Source organism: Lampris incognitus, chromosome 6, assembly GCF_029633865.1.
Source record: "Lampris incognitus isolate fLamInc1 chromosome 6, fLamInc1.hap2, whole genome shotgun sequence".
NCBI classification, from domain to species: domain Eukaryota; kingdom Metazoa; phylum Chordata; class Actinopteri; order Lampriformes; family Lampridae; genus Lampris; species Lampris incognitus.
The window spans coordinates 16,666,855-16,690,061 of record NC_079216.1 but is presented as its reverse complement, the minus strand read 5'-3'; the positions used below and the strand labels follow the sequence as shown (position 1 = coordinate 16,690,061).

Genomic DNA, 23,207 nt, shown 5'->3' with positions numbered 1-23,207 from the left:
GTAAGCTCTTTCATATGGGAGCTACAGAATAGCCTCTTTCAGATCAGCAAAGGCATGGAGGGAACAGGCTGATCTCTGATAATCCAAATAAGGCTAATATTGGCCTGATATGTCAGAAAAATTGTGTAATGAAAAGCCTAGTACTGATTGGCATGGATGTTTCCTTAGACTGCACCAAACTGAGGAAAAATCGAACGTGCACGGATGTATCAACAGCAACAAGTTCCTGGTCACTGAAGGCTACAGAGTCAAGGTAAGAAGCTGTTAAATCTTGAGACCAATAGCATGAGGAGGAATGCTAGTCTTCCTTAGCAACAGTGAAAGTTGTAGTCCACTTCAATATTTGCACTTTGAAGTTTGTTATCAAGTGTTTACAACCCGATAGATATAGATCGATCAGGATTTTCAGGGCTGATACCAATTTCTGATCTTCTGTGAACAGGGTTGTCCAGTACCAAAACTGATACCTGAGGGAGTTGAGCAGATGTATAAAAAAGATTACCTGAGCACTGTTTAATAATTGGGAGGCACGGTGGTGCAGTGGTTATCGCTGTCACCTCACAGCAAGAAGGTCCTGTGTTCAAACCCCGGGGTTGTCCAACCATGGGGATCGTACTCTGTGTAGAGTTTGCATGTTCTCCCTGTGTCTGCGGTGGGTTTTCTCTGGTTTCCCCCACCATAAAAAAAGACATGCATGTTAGGGTTTATACTCCTGTCTGAGGCAATGGAAAGAAGAACTGGAGTTGGTCCCCGGGTGCTGCGCGGCGGCTGCCCACTGCTCCTAGCTACACAGCTAGGATGGGTTAAATGCAGAGCATAATTTCCCCATGGGGATTAATAAAGTATCCACAAAAAAAAAAATCAAAATTATATTTTTTAAATAGCCATCTGTTGGCTTGTTTATAGGTCCTCAAAGAAAATAAATAACACATCCTTAAACAAATGGAGAAGCAAGCAAGACATAAGGGCTGGTTCAAATTTCAAATATTAGTTCAATTATTGTTAGCCTCTGTCCTTGTGTCAAGCTTGCCAGCCAGAGGCGTTCATAATTTGTTTAAGCAGGGCTGAACGTATGCACCAAATGCAGAATAAAGCTCTCTTGCAAGTTTAAAACGAAATAAGCACACTTGGTCAATCACTGTGGAAAGTGGGTTAGGTGGTGGGCCAACGGGAGATACTGTGTATCTGGGGGTGGGGGCAATCTTGCCCAGAAAGGGCTGATGTGGGTGAAGGTTTTTGTTCCAACCAAGCAGTTACACACCTGATCCCACTAATCAACCAGTAGAGTCTTTGCTGAGGAACTTGATTAGGAGACACAGGTGTGTAATGCTTGGTTGGAACAAAGGCCTGCACCCACACCGGCCCTTTCTGGATAAGATTGCCCACCCCTGCCTGATTTAGACGATCCCTACCGAGAGAGGACCCAATTTTTTGCTAACAACTTGTAGTTTTCTACAAATGGAAAAAAAATGTTACCACTTATACTTCTTGCACATTTTTTGTTTAGCGGTAACTTTACCCAAGTTACTTTTTCTGGCAAAAAGAGTGGGCAGCTATGATTGGGGTCTGACATGTATGACATTTGTAGTCATCATCCAATAACTTGCTTGGAAAAGTGCCGGATTGAATTAAATACCCCAATGCAGTTGTTATTCAAATTATTGAGTGAACTCAAAAGATCTCACTAACACACGTAGATTATATTATTGAACATTTTGAAATGTACAACCACATTTTACTATCCATCCATCCATCCATTATCCAAGCCACCCATCCTATTCTCAGGGTCGCGGGGATGCTGGAGCCTATTCCTGCAGTTACGAAACTAAATTAAAGGATTTGCGTTGCAACCACAGACTATAAAATGCAACATTTCGTATTCAACATTTGTCGTTTTGCACATAGTAAGCTTCATTGTACTTGCTTGTTGTGACATTTTGGATCTGGGGATTTTAAAATCACATTTTCCCTGGAACTTTAGGCGTCTGTAAAAACAGCTTGAGGAGAAAATTAACAAGTCTCCCTACTTCGTTATTCAGCTTGATAAAAGACAAAAATGTCAATATTTTAGAGGCAGTCCTCACTGTCATCCTTACTTATTTATGTGAGAACTTACATCTTACAACTTACTTCCGCGATAACCGGAGGGTGTGCTCCAATTATCAGGGCATCACACTGCTCAGCCTCCCTGGAAAAATCTACTCTAGGGTGCTGGAAAGGAGGCTCTGACCAATTGTCAAACTTCGGATCGAGGAGTAACAATGCGGATTCCGTCCTGGCCGTGGAACAATGGATTGACTCTTTACCCTTGTGGAAGTCCTGAGGGAACATGGGAGTTTGACCAAAACTTAATATCTGGCACTTCAGATGGCAAACTGTCGAATAGACTATTCAACATGTGGAAGAATTGATTGTGTGATTTGCTGGTAAATGTGTATCCCTTTCACCAAGTGAAGGCACCCAAAATGTTTTCTCTTTTAGTCAGTGCGACTATTGCTAATGTAGCCCGTGGAATTAGATACCACACAGGACACAGGACACAATTACTTCCGGGGTTCTTGTAGCTTTAATTTTATTGTTTGAACCTTCGAATGCAGATCGTTTTACTGAGTGCATAAATTTCTGTGTCTTTCGAGCAAACAGCTCATAAATGTTCACAGATGTGGCAAGTTTAACAGAAAAGATTTTAAAAGGAAAATAAATACAACATACAACATACGGTGCAAAATACGGCAGTGGACTATGTATGTTAAACAGGGTTTAACAAAGACATGTGGAACTTCCTGAAGATCGCGCAACTTCTCACTGTGTCAGTTACCTTTAAACAGAATTAAAATGCATATAAAACCTTTACATCCCAAATACAATGGCATGGTGTGGCTTTATTCACGCCAACATTACCTTGTCATGCCTGCAATGGCGAACAGAGGTCGACGGCTCGCGCCCAAAATCACCGAACATCAACTCCAGTAGCGTCTAAATCAAACCATCTTGTCAAATTACCGACATACAATATTGTTTGGAATAATGTTACAGGTATATTTCACAAGATATTTACCCTTACTTACTGCGGAGTCAGAGCACCGTCACACCGCAATCTTCAGGTGCTCCACACAAGAAAAAAAGAAAGAATACCCAAGATGCACTTGGATAACTTGCACGGAGTTACAATAAAAGTCCGCAACACTGCCACTTACTGGTCAAAACATGCAATGACAACCAAAACTATAAAAATACACTCACAATCTGCTTCACAATTTAACTACATCAAATGACATTTTACATGGCTTGACAGTGTAACAATTACATATATTAACAGTTAAACTATACTAAATTTAAGTGGAAAATCATTTAACATATTTAACAGATTTACCACCCGGCTACATACTCCCCTGCAAATATAGTCAACGTCCTCGGTGACTACGAAACATGAACTGACTCAAATACTCCCTGCAAGGCCTTTTCAAAGAGAGCAGCACACAGGCTTGTCAAAACCTTAGAGACCATGTCTGTGCTGACTGAGACTGCATTACAGGCTGACTTTGGCAGATGAAATGGGTTTGAATGAGATCCAGCCATTTCCCGCTTGCTTTTCCTAATGGCAGGTTTAGGTGCATAGGTTCTACGTCCTGCTCCACCAGCATCATCTGTTAGTGCGGGCCTGTCCCTGTTTTCAATAATGGGCAAGTCACTGTCGCTAACGTCTGGATGCACATCATTAACACATTCTGTTTCTGTGCCACAATTTCTCATATCTGAATAACCTTCCTCAGGTCCTTCACCGTCACTCTCATCTGTGGGTGCTGTCACATGTAAACTAACACTTTCTGCTGCAAGAGGCAGGTTAGGTACTTGCACAAGCCGGCGAGGGATGACTTCCTCAACAATAACAAAATCAGCCTCAGGTGACTCAGGCTCATCCTCAGCTACAGGCTGTGTAGTGGTCTGTAACCTAGTTCTAGTTCTTGGTTTGGGAACTGGTTTTGCACAAGGTCGCAACTCTGACCTATGAACTCTTTTAATGGGACCTCCCTCAAAAGGTTCAACAGTGTGTGTGGTACCCTGGATGTCAACTACCTTGTAGACTGTTGAGGTCCATGTGTCCTGAATCTTATGTCTACCTGGGGGTCTGTGACGTAGGAAAACCAACTGACCAATGTCCACAGGAGGACAATACACCTTCTCATTTTGCAGTGAGATCCTCTCAGCTGCCTTCTGCTCTGAGTACTCTCTGGCTCTCTCGTGTGCCTGTCGGAGTCTCTCCTGATGAACAGACAACCAATCCTGTTTCCTGTCTGACACACACTCACGCCCTAATAAAGCATCTACTGGGAGATGTGGCTGTACCCCGAAAAGCAAATAATAAGGCGAGTACCCTGTGGTGGAATGAGGAGTGACATTATAGGCATATACTACTTCAGACAGATGCTCTGGCCAACGCTTTTTTTTTCTCTGGTGGGAGTGTCCTTAACAAGTCATGGAGTGTGCGATTGTATCTTTCACACTGACCGTTTCCCTGTGGCCTGTAGGGAGTTGTCCGTGTCTTTTTAACCCCATAGAGTTTGCACAGCTCTGCTATAATTTCACTCTCGAAATTTCGACCTTGGTCTGAGTGCAGTCTCTCTGGGACCCCATATTTCATGAACCACTCCCTGAGCAAAACTTTAGCTGTAGTGTCAGCCTTCTGGTCTTTGGTAGCATACGCTTGTGTGAACTTTGTAAACACATCGGTCACAACAAGGACATTTTCACGGCCATCTGAAGCTGCCTCCAACACTGTAAAATCAACAGCCACCACTTCTAGAGGTCGGGAGGCCAGGAATGCCTGAACTGGAGCATGGATTTTTGGCTGAGGCATCTTGGTCAAAATGCACCGCTCGCAGTTTTTAACCCAGCTTTCAACATCCTCGCATAGCCCTACCCAAAAACACCTCCCTCTTAGCAAGTTTACAGTGCGCTCTATGCCCTGATGTCCCATGTTGTTATGTACATTTTCTAGAACTTGGTCCCTCAAACAACTAGGCACGAATAACTGCCACACTTCTCCATGACGTGGGTCTGTGATAACCCTGTACAACAACCCTTCTCGTTGTTGTATGCATCTCCATTGTTTCAATCTTTTCACTTGACTAGACAGGGCTGCTCTCTCTCTGGGACATGGCCTCCTCCCCCGATCCCAAAATGCCCTAAACTCTTTTAGGGTGGGGTCACCGGCCTGAAAACCTACCAGCTCCTCTCTGGTATAACCTGGCAGTGTGGGGGTGTTGCCCTGTTTAGTACCTGTCTCACCAGACCTCGACTCCCCAGCACGGATCTGTCTCACTTTGTAACACTCCAGACCTCTAGAGACAAGACCAGGATCCAGAACTGTTCCTAGCTCAATCAGGTTACACACAGTGATACAGTCGTCAAAATCCGAGTCAGGGTCTGTTTCAGGCTCCCCTGCAAACTCCTGCCTAGAGAGAGCATCTGCGGCGGCATTACTGCAACCAGGACGGTACTTAACCTCGAAATCAAAAACAGACAGTTGCGCTACCCACCTCTGCTCTATAGCACCTAACTTGGCTGTCTTGAGGTGGCAGAGGGGATTGTTATCAGTCAGGACAACAAACTTTGAACCAAGCAAGTAATCCCTGATTTTTTCAGCAACTGCCCATTTTAAGGCAAGCAACTCCAACTTCATGCTACTATAATTTCGGTCATTCTTCTCAGCCTGGCGTAGTCTGCGGCTAGCATATGCTAGGACACGTCTGGTGTCACCTTGCTGCTGACACAATACAGCGCCTAATCCATGCTGACTAGCATCTGTCTCAACTACAAATGGTTGTGTGAAATCGGCAAAACCCAAAATGGGAGCAGAGGTAAGTTTTTCCTTTAACTGCTCAAAGGAAGAGTCACACTCTGGTGTCCACATATTACAAAACTGGTGACCTACTTTCCCTGTTTTTTTCACACCTGAACATTTGTTGACTAGGTCATGCAGTGGCCCGGCAATCTGTGAGAAGCCTCGAATGAATCTCCTGTAGTAACTACAGAAACCCAAGAATGACTGCAGCTCTTTGGCAGTGGTTGGGACCTTCCAGTTCTTAACAGCAGAGACCTTGGAGGGGTCAGTTCCTATACCTTCTGCTGACACCTGATGACCCAAAAACTTTACTGACTGTTGTAGAAAAGCACACTTCTGCAACTTCACCTTAAGGCCCGTCTCTGCCAGTCTCTTAAACACAGTCTCAAGTCTCTCCAAATGCTGCTCAAATGTCTCTGAAAAAACCAAGATGTCATCTAGGTAGACCAGGAGTATCTGAAAAATGAGATCATTCATAGTAACTTGCATAAGTCTCTGAAATGTAGCTGGACCGTTACAAACACCAAAAGGCATTCTCACGTACTCATACAGACCAAACGGTGTAGTAAATGCAGTCTTAGTCCGATCTCGCTCATGCATAGCTACCTGGTGGTATCCGCTCGCCAGATCTATGGTCGAAAAGAACTTTGCCCCTCTCAGCGCATCAAAACTCTCATCAATTCTCGGGAGCGGGAATGCATCACGTCTTGTCTTTGAGTTGAGTTTCCTGTAATCGACACATAGCCTCAGACTACCATCTGCCTTTCTCACTAGTACTATGGGCGAAGCATAAGCACTAGAGCTTTCTTGAATGACCCCTTTTTTAAGCAGCTTGCCAATATGTTCCCTGACTTCACTGTACTGTGTGGGTGGGATTCGTCTGTATGGCTGTGTTACAGGTATGCCATCTGTCAGATGGATCTCATGTTGTACTTTGTCAGTGTGGCCTAGATCTTCATCTTCTGTTGCAAACACAAAAGAGTACTTCTCCAGTAACAAAGTCAGCTGTGCTTGCTGTTCTGGGCTACCACAAAAATTGAGCTTGCCGAGAATTTCCTGCACATCTGTCGGTGTTTCGGGGTGTTCACTGATACTCACTTGTTCAGTGTCTGCTGAGATTCTCTGGAACTGTACCTCACAAAGCTCATCACTTTTCACACAGTCTACCTGAGTCAAAACCCCTAGCCTCGTCCGTGGCCCTAGCCAGATATCTTCATCAGACATGTTCATGACTCGGACTGGAAAAATGTGATTGCCCGGTGAAACCAAAGTAGGCACAACAACCAAACCTCCAGGAACGGGGACACCCACAGACTCCAGCAACAAAAAAGAACCATCCTCACTCACGGTCCTGAGTCCCCTAGCCATAACTGTAGCAGCAGATGAAGCAGGTATATGGACTACATCCTTACCAGCTACCCTAGCGAAAGAGAGTCTGTCTGTTGCATGTACTGCATGAAGATGATTAAAAGCCTCTCTCCAGTTTGAGTCAAACCTCTCCTGCAGTGTGGTGTCAAACTCAGTGTGTACTAGCTCTCTGCATTTTTTGACAATGTTCATCCCTATTAGACCTGGAATAGAGGAAGAGTGTTCAGAATCTTTAACTATCAGAAAACCTCGCTCTGGGATAGTCAGACCCATGGCTTCTACATCGAGCTCCACATAGCCCATATAGGGTATGTCTAATCCATTAGCTGCAGTGATCTTTAACCACTCAAATGCCGGGTGAATGTCTTCGCCTTTCACTGACAGGTGTTCCCTGAAAAAACTCTCAGAAATTGTACTGACCTGGCTACCAGTGTCAAGTAAGCAGGACACTGTAACACCTCGTAGTTTCACCTCAACAGTTTTACATTCTCCGACTGCACGCTCTAAGATCCTGCTTCTGTCTGGAGTCTCTTTTGGTGAGCCAGCTTCCTCCCCTCGAGTTGTGTGGCTCATGACAACTGAGGGTGCGAGTTTTCCTGCACTACATAAGAACTAGGTGTTGCGTCCCCTTGACCCCCTCTGGCCTGTGAGCATTTTCTTGCAATGTGACCTATGCCTCTACACTTGAAACAGATAGGCTGACCATCTGGTGTGAACTTTGGCTGGGGTCTAGGTCGTGGCTTGGGCTCTAGGAATGTCTGTTGAGTGCTGCGCTTACTCAGTTCACCTACAGCAAAGGCTAGATCAGCGAGTGTTTTGCCTAACTCTGCTAGCTGTTTTTCCTGATGGGCTACTGCTCTCCGAACATCATTTAATGCAGTACCTTGGTCATTGTTTGTTTTAATAATAGAGCACTGGGTTTCCGGAACCTCTGATGTAACTTGGTTGCTCTTTATGACCCTGGGACGATGAGACCTGCTGTCCTCCATCTCCCACAGGAGGGCCTCGTTCCTCACATCTAGAAGACTGCTCTCTGGTTTGTCCCTAACCATTTTCCTGAGTTCACGCCTGAGTGCTGCTTCTCTTAAACCCTCAATAAACCGGTCTCTGAGCACAGTTTTCTCATTAGGTATTACATCTGTGGACTGTTTCACTACAGAGCTCAAAATCTGGGATAGTGCATGGGAGTAGTCACGGAGGTCTTCTCCATCAGTTTGGTTACGGTTGTAAAAGGTCTGTAAAAGCTGTGTGGAACTGCGCTTTTCCCCAAATGCATTGCTCAGGTAAGAGTATAAATTACTGGGCCCCACTGACTGACCCCTAATGCATAGTCGCACCTCTTCCAATGCAGGGCCACGCAATAGAGATAGTATATAGTCACATTGTTCTTCTGTTGTTTGCTCTCTGTATCTTAAAACCCTTTCAACCTCTTCAATAAACTCTTCGACAGATCTCCTGTCTGTACCACACTCCCCACTAAATGCTTGGATCTGGCGTTCTCTTGGAACGTAGATGTATGAACGTGTGGGTGCACTGTTATCACGTGCTCTCTGAGCCCTTGCTTCACCATTTAACCTGGTGAGCTCATCTCGCAGTCTGGCGAGCTCTTGCATGGTGGTCTGCATTTCTTTTGTAGCACCTTCACCTATACCCGTTATGCCACCTGAGGTGTGGCCATTATCATTACGTGAACTCCCTTCATCACCAGAATCACTAGACATAATGATATATTAATCTTTACTCAGTCCAGTATAAATGAGGATATTTAGTTCAAAACCTGGTTCAAGGATACTACAAGGACAGTCTTTAACTTGGAGCCTTGCTGAATCTTGGTCTTTGTAGCTGAAGTTAGCGCTGGAGTCCTCTGCGCTGGTACGGCTGAATCGTGTGACACAGGAAGCACCAGAACCTCGTAGAGCCCCTCACGTCGTCTCTCGCTGGTCACCACCTCCACAGCAGGATGGCTTCAGACTCAACACCAAAGGACGTCACCAGCAATCTTCACCACTGCCGTATTTTTTTTTAAGTAAAAATAAGCCACTCTGTTGCCAATTTAAAAAAAATGTTTTATCTACGCCCCACTCCTGGTACCAAAATTATGTAGCCCGTGGAATTAGATACCACACAGGACACAATTACTTCCGGGGTTCTTGTAGCTTTAATTTTATTGTTTGAACCTTCGAATGCAGATCGTTTTACTGAGTGCATAAATTTCTGTGTCTTTCGAGCAAACAGCTCATAAATGTTCACAGATGTGGCAAGTTTAACAGAAAAGATTTTAAAAGGAAAATAAATACAACATACAACATACGGTGCAAAATACGGCAGTGGACTATGTATGTTAAACAGGGTTTAACAAAGACGTGGAACTTCCTGAAGATCGCGCAACTTCTCACTCTGTCAGTTACCTTTAAACAGAATTAAAATGCATGTAAAACCTTTACATCCCAAATACAATGGCATGGTGTGGCTTTATTCACGCCAACATTACCTTGTCATGCCTGCAATGGCGAACAGTGGTCGACGGCTCGCGCCCAAAATCACCGAACATCAACTCCAGTAGCATCTAAATCAAACCATCTTGTCAAATTACCGACATACAATATTGTTTGGAATAATGTTACAGGTATATTTCACAAGATATTTACCCTTACCTACTGCGGAGTCAGAGCACCGTCACACTGCAATCTTCAGGTGCTCCACACAAGAAAAAAAGAAAGAATACCCAAGATGCACTTGGATAACTTGCACGGAGTTACAATAAAAGTCCGCAACACTGCCACTTACTGGTCAAAACATGCAATGACAACCAAAACTATAAAAATACACTCACAATCTGCTTCACAATTTAACTACATCAAATGACATTTTACATGGCTTGACAGTGTAACAATTACATATATTAACAGTTAAACTATACTAAATTTAAGTGGAAAATCATTTAACATATTTAACAGATTTACCACCCGGCTACACTAATAATAGTGATATTAACTGAGAATGACATGGAGTCAAATGCCATGAACTCCATTACTTTTGTTGGGATTCTCCTTGCTTTCTAGCTGTCACTACAAATGACACCTGTACCGATGCCTGGGTATGCGCCGGTGTCACCACCACATTTGACTTGGCACTCTGCATGGTTTAGAAAATCACCATGCACAAGTTGGGTGATGTGCTCGTAGGTGCCTTATCAGATGAGTCATCTCAGGTATTTGCACTGCTTCCCCTGCAAGATACTGTAGCGACCCAAGGGGATGGGCCACAGTATGCTTGTTCTGCGCAAAGGATTATGGAGGTGGGAAATTGTTATGATTTATGTTAAATTTTTACGTGTTCAAATGGGTTGTGGCTAGATGGGGTACAGCCACGGACGGAAGTGACGCAAAATCTCTCCGGGCGTATTTTGTTGCTATGGCGATAGCTAGTCTAGCTAACCTCTTGAGCTACCGCGAGTTTGGACTTTGGTTCTTAAAGCCAGATGAATGATGAGTCCGATGAATTAGTTTTACTTAAAATAACTTCAATTTCACTTAATAAAAACTGGTAATTGTGTATTTTAAATGAAATATCGCTGTTGCTTGCGCGTAGATGCTGCTTCCCAATGCTAGCAAGCCAGCTAAGTCTATATAAAACGGTAGCTAACGTTCGCAGAACATTGTAGCTATTTATCCAGTGATAACATTATATTTAAAATGTTAATTCTGTGCATTTATCTCTATTAAGTAATCGTATTTGCCATGCTCCTCCAGGAGCGAGGGGCAGGAAATAGACTACAATGTATCAGATTCATCGCCAGTTCATGGACACCGTATAGCCGAACATTTGTCCTGCTAAAGTTACATGCCTAATGTGGTCTTCCGAAGTAAAACAGTCCTACATTGATTACCATTCCTTATCTGCACATACTGCCATACCTTGCGTGGTTCAGACAGAGTCAGACGTGTAAGTATCTTTGGTTCAGTTCCTTCCTTTAGATGGTAGGGATAGCATTGCATGTCATGCTCTCCACAATATACAAAAACATCAGAACATATCAAGATAATAATTTAATATAACAGATCATAAATATCAAGCAAAACAAAATAAAATAGGATAAATAGTGAGATTAGAGTTTATTATAGGCTAGTCTCCAAAATGTGTGTTAAGTTGGGTTTTAAAAGAGGACTATGACACAGCTGATCTAATTTCCAAAGGAAGGTTGTTATTTTGCATCACTTCCGTGCATGGCTATATCCCATCAAGCCACAGCCGTTCAAATGTTTGGTTCATGTTGGGATGTGTAGTTTGTTCGGGGGTTTGACTCGGAATAAATAGAAGACCGTTTCCTGACTGACTGGCTGTAGGATCATGATTTAGACTAATGTCACCTGTTGTGACCTTGGGGGGAAGTTATTGTGGTTCTCTGTCCATGGTAAGTGTGGTAAATAAAAGCCGCTCCTGTTGGTCGTGCGGTGTATGGGACACAGGTTTGGCATTAAAAAGGAAGCTTGTCTCTGGTCATCAATTCATTAATGGTGTACCTCACCACATTGGTGTCAGAAGTGGGATCCTGGCATTTTAGGCTGAAGAATGGAGAGAGTGATCCAGAGAGTCGAGCAAGACATTGAGCGGACCCCTTGGCACTTGGAAAACCTGGCATGGCAAAGGACAGAGCCTGCCAGAGATGGATGTTTTCCAGCCCACTCTGATGGCTCCAGTGTACCGCAGATCCACTGCCCCCTAGAGGCCAGAAGTGCAAATACAGGGGAATGCCTGCTGCCAACGAACCACCACCCCTCACGCCCAGCCTGTCACAAGCCGCAGTTGTCCATAGAACACGAGCCAAGCTGCCCAAGTACAACGGGATGACACAGCTAGAGCCATACCTCTCGCAAGTCCAACTAGCGGCATGGAGGGGCATCTGGGTGGCATGGAAGTCTATTCCATTGCCTACCAACATGGGGATCACTGGGTCGAATCTCCGTGTTACCACCGGCTTGTTCGGGCATCCCTACAGACACAATTGGCCGTGTCTGCGGGTGAGAAGCCGGATGTGGGTATGTGTCCTGGTCGCTGCACTAGTGCCTCCTCTGGTCAGTCAGGACGCCTGTTTGTGGGGGAGAGGGAACTTGGGGGAATAGCGTGAGCCTCCCATGCGCTACGTCCCCCTGGTGAAACTCCTCACTGTTGGGTGAAAAGAAGCAGCTGGCGACTCCACATGTATCGGAGGAAGCATGTGGTAGTCTGCAGCCTTCCCCGGATTGGCAGAGGAGGTGGAGCAGTGACCGGGATGGCTCGGAAGAGTGGGGTAATTGGCCAACTACAATTGGAGAGAAAAAGGGGGAAAAATGTGCAGCTGCACGCCCAACATGGTTACCCACAGCTTAATGCAGCTGCCCAAGAGGAGCTGGTCCTCCACGCTTTCCTGCAGGGGCTTATGCTATAGAGGTTACGTCAGCATGTTCGCCTCGCCATAACCCAATCCCTCAGTGAGGCTCTCTGTGAAGCTGAATGGGCCAAGGTGGTAATCACGGCTACCCAGTAGAAGGCCCCCGCTCTCCGACCGCACATCAGGTTGGCCGACTACGATGAGGAGGAAGAGGAGGAGGAGGCAGAAGAGGTCTACAAAGTTTGGCCTCTACCACAGCAGTCTTGGCGATGGCCTCCAACATCAAGGCGACGTCCACCTCAGCTGACCAACCACTGTTACCGGTGTGACAAGCCTGGTCACATAGCCCGTGACTTCCCCGCACCGGCATCGAAAGCCAGAGTCACCCGGCTGGCGGGAAGCGGAACCCCCTTTAAGGTTGATGCATGCTGGTTAGTCACCTAGGTCAAATCAAAGGACTGTATCTGAACTGCCAACTTGACGGCTGACCCTGCCAGGCCCTTGTAGACACGGGATTTATCATTTCCTTGGTGCGACATGGCATCCTCCCAGGCACCATCGGCCCACTCTCAGTAGCATGGTCACCAACCAACACCCAGCTGATGACAGTGACAGGAGAAAATGCTGGCATGAGAGGGAAGAAGTTGCTGCGAGTCCAGGCTGGAGTCCAGGAACTGGCTCACCAGTTCTGGCTTGCCAACATGTGGGACCCGTGCATCATCAGCCTGGACCTGATGACTTGCTGGGGAGCCCATGTTAATGTGTCAGGGGCAACCATCACCCTCAGCACGAAGACCGTGGCACGCTGGTCTGGTCAGGGCCCACACCCAAAGACTAATGAGCCAGTCGCCAAGCAACCACTGCCCAACAGGCACAGAGCCCCTGTGCTTCTCCGCCCCAGCAGCCCAGACCACCGTCCAAGCCGCCCACAGGCGGGCCACTGATTTCCTTACCTAGATTATTGAGCATGCATTAAGACTTTCCATCACGGTTTGCATGGTGTCACAGTTTCCTCACAGACAACCAGTCATCATTCTCCTGGTCTGGCTGACTCATGTCTTTGCGCCTCTTCTCCGCAGTGTATTTGGGCTAAAAAGGGCAGCCTTCAATTTCCAACTTCATTAAAGGACGACACCATCTGCGTTCTTTTCCGGGTTGTTCAAATGGAAACCCCCCACTCAGCCGTTAGCGAAAAGCAATGACATGGGTTAGCTGATGCCTGACCCTGCCCTCCCTCAACTGCCCCCCCCCCCACACACACACACATGCAGTTCGCTGACAAAAGTGCAGAAAGCTATGTCAGGTCATGTAGCATTCCCAGCCGGACTTTATTCAGACGATGCACTCAATGATGATAACTGATGGGCTACGGTGCGGTATTTCTACCATTTATTTACACGAACCACCACAGACACACCGTAAGAGCTGAAAGCAAAATAAAACATACAATCATACACTCATACATGCGACCACATTTCCACCATAGCTAGCTACCGTAACAATGTGCATAGCACTGCTAGCATTGGCTCATTTAGCTAACTTCTAAATCCGGTTACACAATACATAAAAATAACACCTCATAACGAACTCAAATTACACAGTCACTCTACACACATACCTTATTCGCCTTCCAGCTAGGTGCTAAATAAAAAAAAAGATAAACAATATTCTTCACGAACAGTCCTTGGCTTTCTCATGGCATGCGGACGTCAGCCATTTCAACTTTCCTTCTCGTTTCTGCCATCAACTTGCGCACGCGCAGTAACATACAGAGGAGACCATATCAATGTTTTTCACAATAAAGGGTGTGTAAACAATAAAAGTGCAATTCACTATAAAATCAAATCTGGTACATGGCACTCTATAACAAATTCAATAGCATATACACTCACTGACCACTTTATTAGGTACACCTTGCTAGTACCGGGTTGGACCCCCTTTTGCCTTCAGAACTGCCTTAATCCTTCGTGGCATAGATTCAACAAGGTACTGGAAACATTCCTCAGAGAGTTTGGTCCATATTGACATGATAGCATCACGCAGTTGCTGCAGATTTGTCGGCTGCACATCCATGATGCGAATCTCCCGGTCCACCACATCCCAAAGGTGCTCTATTGGATTGAGATCTGGTGACTGTGGAGGCCATTATAGTACAGTGAACTCATTGTCATGTTCAAGAAACCAGTCTGAGATGATTCGAGCTTTATGACATGGCGCGTTATCCTGCTGGAAGTAGCCATCAGAAGATGGGAACACTGTGGTCATAAAGGGATGGACATGGTCAGCAACAATACTCAGGTAGGCTGTGGCGTTGACACGATGCTCAATTGGTACTAAGGGGCCCAAAGTGTGCCAAGAAAATATCCCCCACACCATTACACCACCACCACCAGCCTGAACCGTTGATACAAGGCAGGATGGATCCATGCTTTCATGTTGTTGACGCCAAATTCTGACTCTACCATCCGAATGTCGCAGCAGAAATCGAGACTCATCAGACCAGGCAACGTTTTTCCAATCTTCTATTGTCCAATTTTGGTGAGCCTGTGCGAATTGTAGCCTCGGTTTCCTGTTCTTAGCTGACAGGAGTGGCACCCGGTGTGGTCTTCTGCCGCTGTAGCCCATCTGCCTCAAGGTTCGACGTGTTGTGCGTTCAGAGATGCTCTTCTGCATACCTCGGTTGTAATGAGTGGTTATTTGAGTTACTGTTGCCTTTCTATCAGCTCGAACCAGTCTGGCCATTCTCCTCTGACCTCTGGCATCAACAAGGCATTTTCGCCCACAGAACTGCCGCTCACTGGATAGTTTCTCTTTTTCGGACCATTCTCTGTAAACCCTAGAGATGGTTGTGAGTGAAAATCCCAGTAGATCAGCAGTTTCTGAAATACTCAGACCAGCCCGTCTGGCACCAACAACCATGCCACGTTCAAAGTCACTTAAATCACCTTTCTTCCCCATTCTGATGCTCAGTTTGAACTGCAGCAGATCGTCTTGACCATGTCTACATGCCTAAATGCATTGAGTTGCTGCCATGTGATTGGCTGATTAGAAATTTGCGTTAACGAGCAGTTGGACAGGTGTGCCTAATAAAGTGGCCGGTGAGTGTATGTATATATATATATATATATATATGTATATATATAATTTGTTGTTCAAGTTTGGGCAGGTTGCAAGTGGGTCAGGTTTATGCAGAGAAATCAGATCAGTTACACCGACCTCTCTAGATCTGCTTATGCAGCCATGCACAATGTGTGCTGAGAGGCCTTTTCCATCCTTTTGGCAGTTGCATGATAATTTACGGCACCACAATAAGTTCAAGGTTTTAGCCTAAATGTGCAGTCGACAAAAAGGGCGGCACAGAGGTGCAGTGGTTAGCGCTGTCGCCTCACAGCAAGAAGGTCGTAGGTTCGAACCCCGGGGTTGGCCAACCTCGGGGGTTCATCCCAGGTCGTCCTCTGTGTGGCATTTGCATGTTCTCCCCGTGTCTGCGTGACTTTTCTGGCACTAACAACCATGCCACGTTCAAAGTCACTTAAATCACCTTTCTTCCCAATTCTGATGCTCGGTTTGAACTGCAGCAGATCGTCTTGACCATGTCTACATGCCTAAATGCATTGAGTTGCTGCCATGTGATTGGCTGATTAGAAATTTGCGTTAACGAGCAGTTGGACAGGTGTGCCTAATAAAGTGGCCGGTGAGTGTAAGTCTAATAAACAAAGCACCGTATAATAATCTCAATAACTTGTCTTAATAATATCAAATATAATATAAAGTAATATGGGTCATTTACAGGTCACATGGCAAAAACCTTTGAGAAGGGCTTGGGAAAATAGCATTTTGATGCGAAAACACATGTACTTTGACCAAAATTTGAAATTTCGGATTTGGATGCAAAGGGAACATCACTGGCAAGCTACAGAATGATATAAAAACCTCAAAAACACACAAAAAATGGACCCCACCCCCCTTTATATCTGATGAACTGTGTCCTTATCCAATGCATTTACTCAATATTGTTTGAAGCCATTACTTTCAAATTAGCTAAGTCTGCTACTAGGAGCAATCTAACCGTTCCTCTCAGCTGAGGGAAGCAGTTTGTTAGGCTCCGCCCCCTTTACCTTTAGGAAGAGGTTGCTGGAAAATCAATCATACTGTTCAGTGTGGATCGTCCAGTCAGGTAAAACGTGGAAGTATACATGATGATGACATAAATCTCCACCAAAATATTTTCTTAAACAATTGTTGACAGCCATGGCTTTGAGGAGCCACACACATCATACTAAATTAGTTAATTTTTTTTCGTGTTGGAGCCCCCTTTTAAAAAAAATTGTCAGATTAATTACATTTTGCAGCCTATACACAATTAACAACTGGTCAACCTCCTCTGTAAACATTTTGTTCACTTGTTTTGCATCACTGCCTCAGAACTGGACAAATAACAAGGATAATTTGCCAGTCTCTTATCTCACATTTAAAATAAAATCAGCTGAATCTGATCACTGGCCAATCAATCGGTCCATTCCTACAAACCACTTTTGAAATATTGCAGATCATTACATTATCATAAATAGCATTATTTGATGAGAAATGGTATTTGATATCTCTAATTTTTTTCCTTTTTTTGAGGGGGGGGGGTTCCCCGTTTCTCTCCCCAATTATACTTGGCCAATTACTCCACTCTTTCGAGCCTTCCCGGTCACACTGCTCCACCCCCTCTGCCGATCCAGGGAGTGCTGCAAACTACCACATGTCTCCTCCGATACATGTGGAGTCGCCAGCCGCTTCTTTTCACCTGACAGTGAGGAGTTTCACCAGGGGGACATAGCACGTGGGAGGATCAGGCTATTCCCCCCAGTTCCCCCTTCCCCCTGGACAGTCGCCCTGACCAACCAGAGATGGCACAAGTGCAGTGACCAGGACACATACTCACATCCGGCTTCCCACCCGCAGACACAGCCAATTGTCTGTAGGGATGCCCGACCAAGCCGGAGGTAACACGGGGATTGGAACCGGAGATCCCCATGTTGGTAGGCAACGGAATAGACCGCTATGCTACCCAGACGCCCATTCTAATTGTTTAAATAATTGTTTTTCTTGTATGTAATTTAGTTAGCCATAATTTTTTATGAGGGGTTTTTAGTTTTAAAAATTGTGTCATTAATCTCTATACCTTCTGAGTTGTTGTTTACCTTGTGTGTATTGGTATAAACCAGATAAACTGTTATGTTGTTGATTTTGATGCCAGCTGGGTGGCTTGGAGTTGGTCAAAACAGAGATATCACTGGGCAAGACCAAGGACAGCAAGAATATGCTGTGTTACTGCTCCCCTCAACAGCTGGATGATGTCAACTACCTCTACAACAAGGAATGTGAGATGTACAGGTTCGATACCACTCACTCACCAAACATTTTAAATGTCTTCTTTTACAACTTTTATCCAATTTACTGAGTCCCATGTTAATTTTCAGGCAACCCCAGTTCACATTCATGCAATTCTACATATTCACGCCTGGGAGCCCCCAGTACAACCACAGTCTTCTAAAGCTAGACGCTTCGAGATGTCCAGTAAAACCACATTCCTCTAATGCTGGCCATTGAGAGCTGTCCAACAACGCAGTTTTCCACTTTCAATCACAAAGCAGCTTGACTGGAAAGATTAGCTCCTTTCTCAGATGCAGCTCCATCATAGTTCTTTAGAAAGTGTCTGGTTGACTTCCTAGTTGAGTCTCAGACTTCAACACTTCCTGTCGACAGTTCGCTTTTTCAACTGCTAGGTTACAACTGCCTTTATGAATAAATGCGGAAATGCACGGAGGCAACTAATGTTCACTCTTTAAAATACTGTTTTTCAGTTTTGGGATTGTCTTGTGGGAAATAGCCACCCGTAAGAAGCCTTTTGAAGGTATGTTTCCGAAAGGCAACGCTCACTATCAACATTGGCAAAATCAACATCAGAACAGTGAAATTAAGTTTGCCAACACAACTTTAACCATCTTCTCTTGCTGTTATATTCACTAATTTTCACTCTTTGACTTTTGACAGATTGCCCGTCACGTGTAGTGCTCTACCAGAGAGTATGTGAAGACAAAGATCAAGAGCCACTTCCCGATGACTGCCCAAAAAAACTGGGGGAGCTAATTAATGCCTGTCGCGCCTATGAAGGTTTCAACAGGCCATCAGCGGGAGGTAATCACAATCAGTCATCTTTTTCATTTGCTCATTAGTCAATCTGAATACTATATTATCATGGTAATGTATTGCGATGATACAGTATTCACATATTCACATTGAATTATTGCTATTATTGCTCTGATGAGCAGAATATTAAGATATTGATTTTATATTTATATATATATATATATATATATACACATACATATACACATATACATATACATACATACATACATACATACATACATACATACATACATACATACATACATACATACATAGATATAACTTTGTTAAAAGAAACAACGGTAGGGAAAGTGCTCAACAAATAAGGAGCAAATAATCCAGTGATTCAAGTAAATTCTTTTTGAGACAGTACAAGCCTGTTTCATGCCATAAGCAATCATCAGCTGTCAATAAAGCTACTAGAGGGAAGGACATACCATTTACAGCCGCGTCATGCACATCACATGCACAGTGTCCAAAGGGGAAGGGAGAGGTGCGACATTCAAAAATACATGATTGCTAACAGTCCAATTGGGGGGGGGGGGTTGGTATTTGTCTATTGTCATTATTTATAATTACAAAATGTTTTAATTATAAATCATGACAATAGACAAGGGGGCGAGTGGAATCAACTTTCTCTTGAAAGTGCAGGTGTTGCAACACCCGTAACACACGCGGCTGTGACGCGCATTGGACACTGTGGACCGGATCTTAGACATTTTGGTTACAAGGTGGTCTCTGTAATAGTTAGATCACCCTGACCCCAAGTCTAAGAAATGTACCGAAATTATTCTCAGTGATAGCGATGCAGGGACAATTTGTTTTCACAGGAAATAATGATACAACACAGTATGGAGACTACAGCACCTCTAACATACACAGTACCACAGTACTGACACATGCTGCAGGGACAACAGGACCCTATAGAGACCATGCTAGCGTCCCAGTATGATGTGATGCATGGTTCACAGCCTGTGCTGAAGATCTCATATTTAGCGCAGGGGGTCTGTGCAAAACATACTATAAAAGTTTAGGGTAAAGTGAAAGGATAGTTTTGTTTTTGTTTTGTTTTTTTGCCATGAAAACAACAGTAATACTTGGCCTATTAGTCACCTTTGCTTCAACCTGTTGGTGCTTTCAATCTCTCTGTTGGTGCTTTCATTCTTTGACTGTCTCTCTTCTGCAGTGCTGGTGGACAAACTGCGCAAAGTGGTGGAGCAATTAGAAGAGGAATAAAGACGGATGTTCTCCATGTTCCTGCTTGAACTTCCCGTTCCCAGTTTGGAAATTTATACGGTGTGCGTGGTCATCCTGTGCACTCTTAAACCTGGCCCATGTCCTATCTCTATGCAAAGCTTTAAGCAGAGGTGGAAAAACCCAGTCCAGAAAGTAAAAACCCTAACTGTGTCTTTACTCCATCCATGTATTAAACCAGCTGATTTGGGAAACTAGTCAGTGCAATCTGATGGTTTAGTACATGGGTGGAGTAAAGACACAGTTAGGGTTTTTACTTTCTGGACTGGGTTTTTCCACCTCTGGCTTTAAGCCATGATGTTGATTTCATAAGTTATGTTGGAGTCGTTGTAATCAATGTTGAGATTGCTGCCCAAAAAGAAGCACTTAATCATTTTCACTTTTCAAAAGTAATGCCTTGCTACTTAATACTTGCTACCTCACTCACTACTCCTTGGGAAGAGTAATAACACTACTCATGGTAGTAACCTGCCAGTGCACCCCCGTTAGACAGTTATTATGCCATGCACCTCTGTGTTAATGGTTACTGGATGGCGCAAGTGAAGTGCAAATAATTAAGTCTATCGAGAGGCCTGTGGAGCCCGTGTCCCTGCTGAAGCTGGCAAATGATATAACGACTGATAGTCCAGCTGTGTGCATATTTTTTTCACTACATTACAGCATTATTTTGGTGTAAAAACAAAGGTTTTCGCTGCATCTTGTAAACACAGCCCTATGGACTTGCTTATCGCTGTCTGCTGTGACTCGAGGAAGCTTTATCTCAATCATATAGCCCCGACAGGAGCAGGGTCAAAGTGGCAAAATTCTCAAGACTGAAATTCTGTCGTGTCAAATTGACCCTCGATTTTTCCGAATCGCCAGGCTTATCAGAATTAGAAGCATGGATTTTTAATTTAATATTCTGATAATTTGAATAAACTTAACCTATACGTTGTTCTTTTTCAGCCTAATTTGGAAAGTGGAATGCAAACACAAGATAGGATGACTACTTACTATACAACAGACTTACAGATCAAAACTGTTGGCCAATATATGAGAGGGGAGGCAGACTGCGTCACATGGCATATGGTTAAGAGTGTGATATTTTTGTTTATATCAGGTGACAATCATTGTATTCAAAATATGGTGCAGAGCATTGACATGATAAAACATTTAATAAATTTGTTTTTTGAAACGCCAAACCAAGATAGCTTACTGCTGCAATCTAGTAGAGAATGCTGTCTAGTCTAGTCAGTGGTTTCCCATCTACACCTTTCTCCGCAATCCAACCCAAATTCATACCTGAAGTTTACCACAGCAAACCTCGACACTACCTTAACCAGGTTTAAAAAAAAAAAGGAGGCGGGAGGAGTTGGAGGTGTTTGTGAGTCCGCTGCAGAAGTCATTTGGACTGTTAGCCCAATTTTTGCACAGTTTAACCATGGTCACAGTTTTTGATATTCGTAGATATTTGTTTTACATTGGCACTCCTCATTTTCTAGAACTGAATGAACTATTCTTCTAGTTAATATGCACGTTTTTACTAAAACATCGACAGGCCAATAAGCAGTCCTATTACGTATTTTTCCACCCAGGTTTTTCCACTTTAAAAAAAGAAAAGAAAAATGTTGCTGCCCGAGCCGATGAGATTTCCTCCATGGATTCAACAAGCCAACGATATTTTTGGTGCTAATTTTAAAAATTGTTTGAATTGTCCTGCTTTTTTAAAGTTATAGTATCTGAGTATCAGCAACAAGAGAGAGAAAATGGCCATGGCTGAGAAGGATCTGCATTTGATACCCCCAACAAATCAGAAGAACACTTACCTTTCATAATTCCGGGTGCTCCAAAATGAGCAAGGTTTCAGGCCAAGGATTCTGCATTTGATAACCCAAGATCACGAGCGATGGAGAACGGCAAGATGACTGACGACTGTACATCTGGATTAGCAGGAGGAGGCCAAACTGAATTAAAGTTTCATCAAGAAGAAACAATTGAAACTCAACTCTCTTGAAATCTGAGGACTGAAACTGGCCTTAAGACAGGAAATGTGTGTGTGTGTGTGTGTGTGTGTGTGTGTGTGTGTGTGTGTGTGTGTGTGTGTGTGTGTGTGTGTGTGTGTGTGTGTGTGTGTGTGTGTGTGTGTGTGTGTGTGTGTGTGTAAGGGAGAGAGAGAAAGGGGAAAAATGTTCACTGGCCGTTTATTTGAAACCATTTTTTTCCACAAGGGAAAGGAAACGAGCATAACGAAGGGGATGACACTGCAAGAAAACCAGTTTTAGTTTGTTAATTTTTAACAGAGTACAGCTGTTAAGCTGTTAACCCATTAAGTTGTTATCCTATTAAAATCCAGTGTCATTTTCAGCCTAACTTACATTACAGGGATGAGTGGAGTGATTAGAGGATATTACATTTTATACTTTATAGTGAGCAATTTTTTCTCCCCAACTGTACACGGCCAATTACCCCACTCTTCCGAGCTGTCCCCATCCGGGGAGGGCTGCAGACTACCACATGCCTCCTCTGATACATGTGGAGTCGCCAGCCACTTCTTTTCACCTGACAGTGAGGAGTTTCACCAGGGGGATGGAACACGTGGGAGGATCACGCTATCCCCCCCCCCAAGTCCCCCCCCCCCCGAACAGGTGCCCCAACCGACCAGAGGAGGTGCTAGTGCAGCGACCAGGACACATACCCACATCCGGCTTTCCACTCGCAGACACAGCCAATTGTGTCTGTAGGGACGCCCGACCAAGCCGGAGGTAACACAGGGATTCGAACCGGAGATCCCCGTGTTAGGAGGCAACGGAATAGACTGCTTACGCTACCTGGAGCAAATTTGTTTCAAATTCTGCTTATTTATTCAGTGACTTTGAACTACCAATTTCCCAAATTCTAAAGTAGTTTTCAAATCCTCCTCACTTTTGGGTCCCAGTCTATGAAGGACACTATAATCAGAAAGACCAAGTCAGCAAAGGTCAAATCTGGTTTACTCAAACCCAGTGAAAATTATTCACGAAACTAACTTCTTTCCTGCACCGCACTCTGCTTCAAAGAATATTTGTTTTAAAACAACAATATATAAAGGGCCCTAACTGTGTTCAGCTCCTCGTGGAACCAAATGTATTGGGGGGTCTAGGGGTCCACCCCTCCACAATTTTCAAGGTTCTGAATTCATTTATTGCAGCTTAAAAAAAAGATCAGATTAAT

General features: G+C 44.3%; 1 protein-coding gene and 1 long non-coding RNA gene across 2 annotated transcripts in view; one reads left to right on the top strand and one right to left on the bottom strand.

Annotated features, from left to right (window-relative positions):
* Positions 1 to 20,139, top strand: part of LOC130114281 (mixed lineage kinase domain-like protein) — a 39,720-nt gene extending 19,581 nt beyond the window's left edge. The window contains exons 7-11 of the mRNA XM_056282115.1: positions 169 to 253; positions 17,830 to 17,966; positions 18,437 to 18,486; positions 18,627 to 18,770; positions 19,951 to 20,139. Of these exons, the coding sequence (XP_056138090.1) occupies positions 169 to 253; positions 17,830 to 17,966; positions 18,437 to 18,486; positions 18,627 to 18,770; positions 19,951 to 20,000 (466 nt within the window). The 3' untranslated portion in view covers positions 20,001 to 20,139. The remainder of the gene's footprint in view (positions 1 to 168; positions 254 to 17,829; positions 17,967 to 18,436; positions 18,487 to 18,626; positions 18,771 to 19,950) is intronic.
* On the bottom strand, positions 9,601 to 21,877 carry LOC130114282 (uncharacterized). Its single transcript, XR_008810387.1, has 3 exons — positions 21,824 to 21,877; positions 9,705 to 9,779; positions 9,601 to 9,621 (listed from the first exon to the last, which is right to left on the bottom strand). It is a non-coding gene; the product is annotated as an uncharacterized LOC130114282 (long non-coding RNA).
* Positions 21,878 to 23,207: the final 1,330 nt, after the last annotated feature.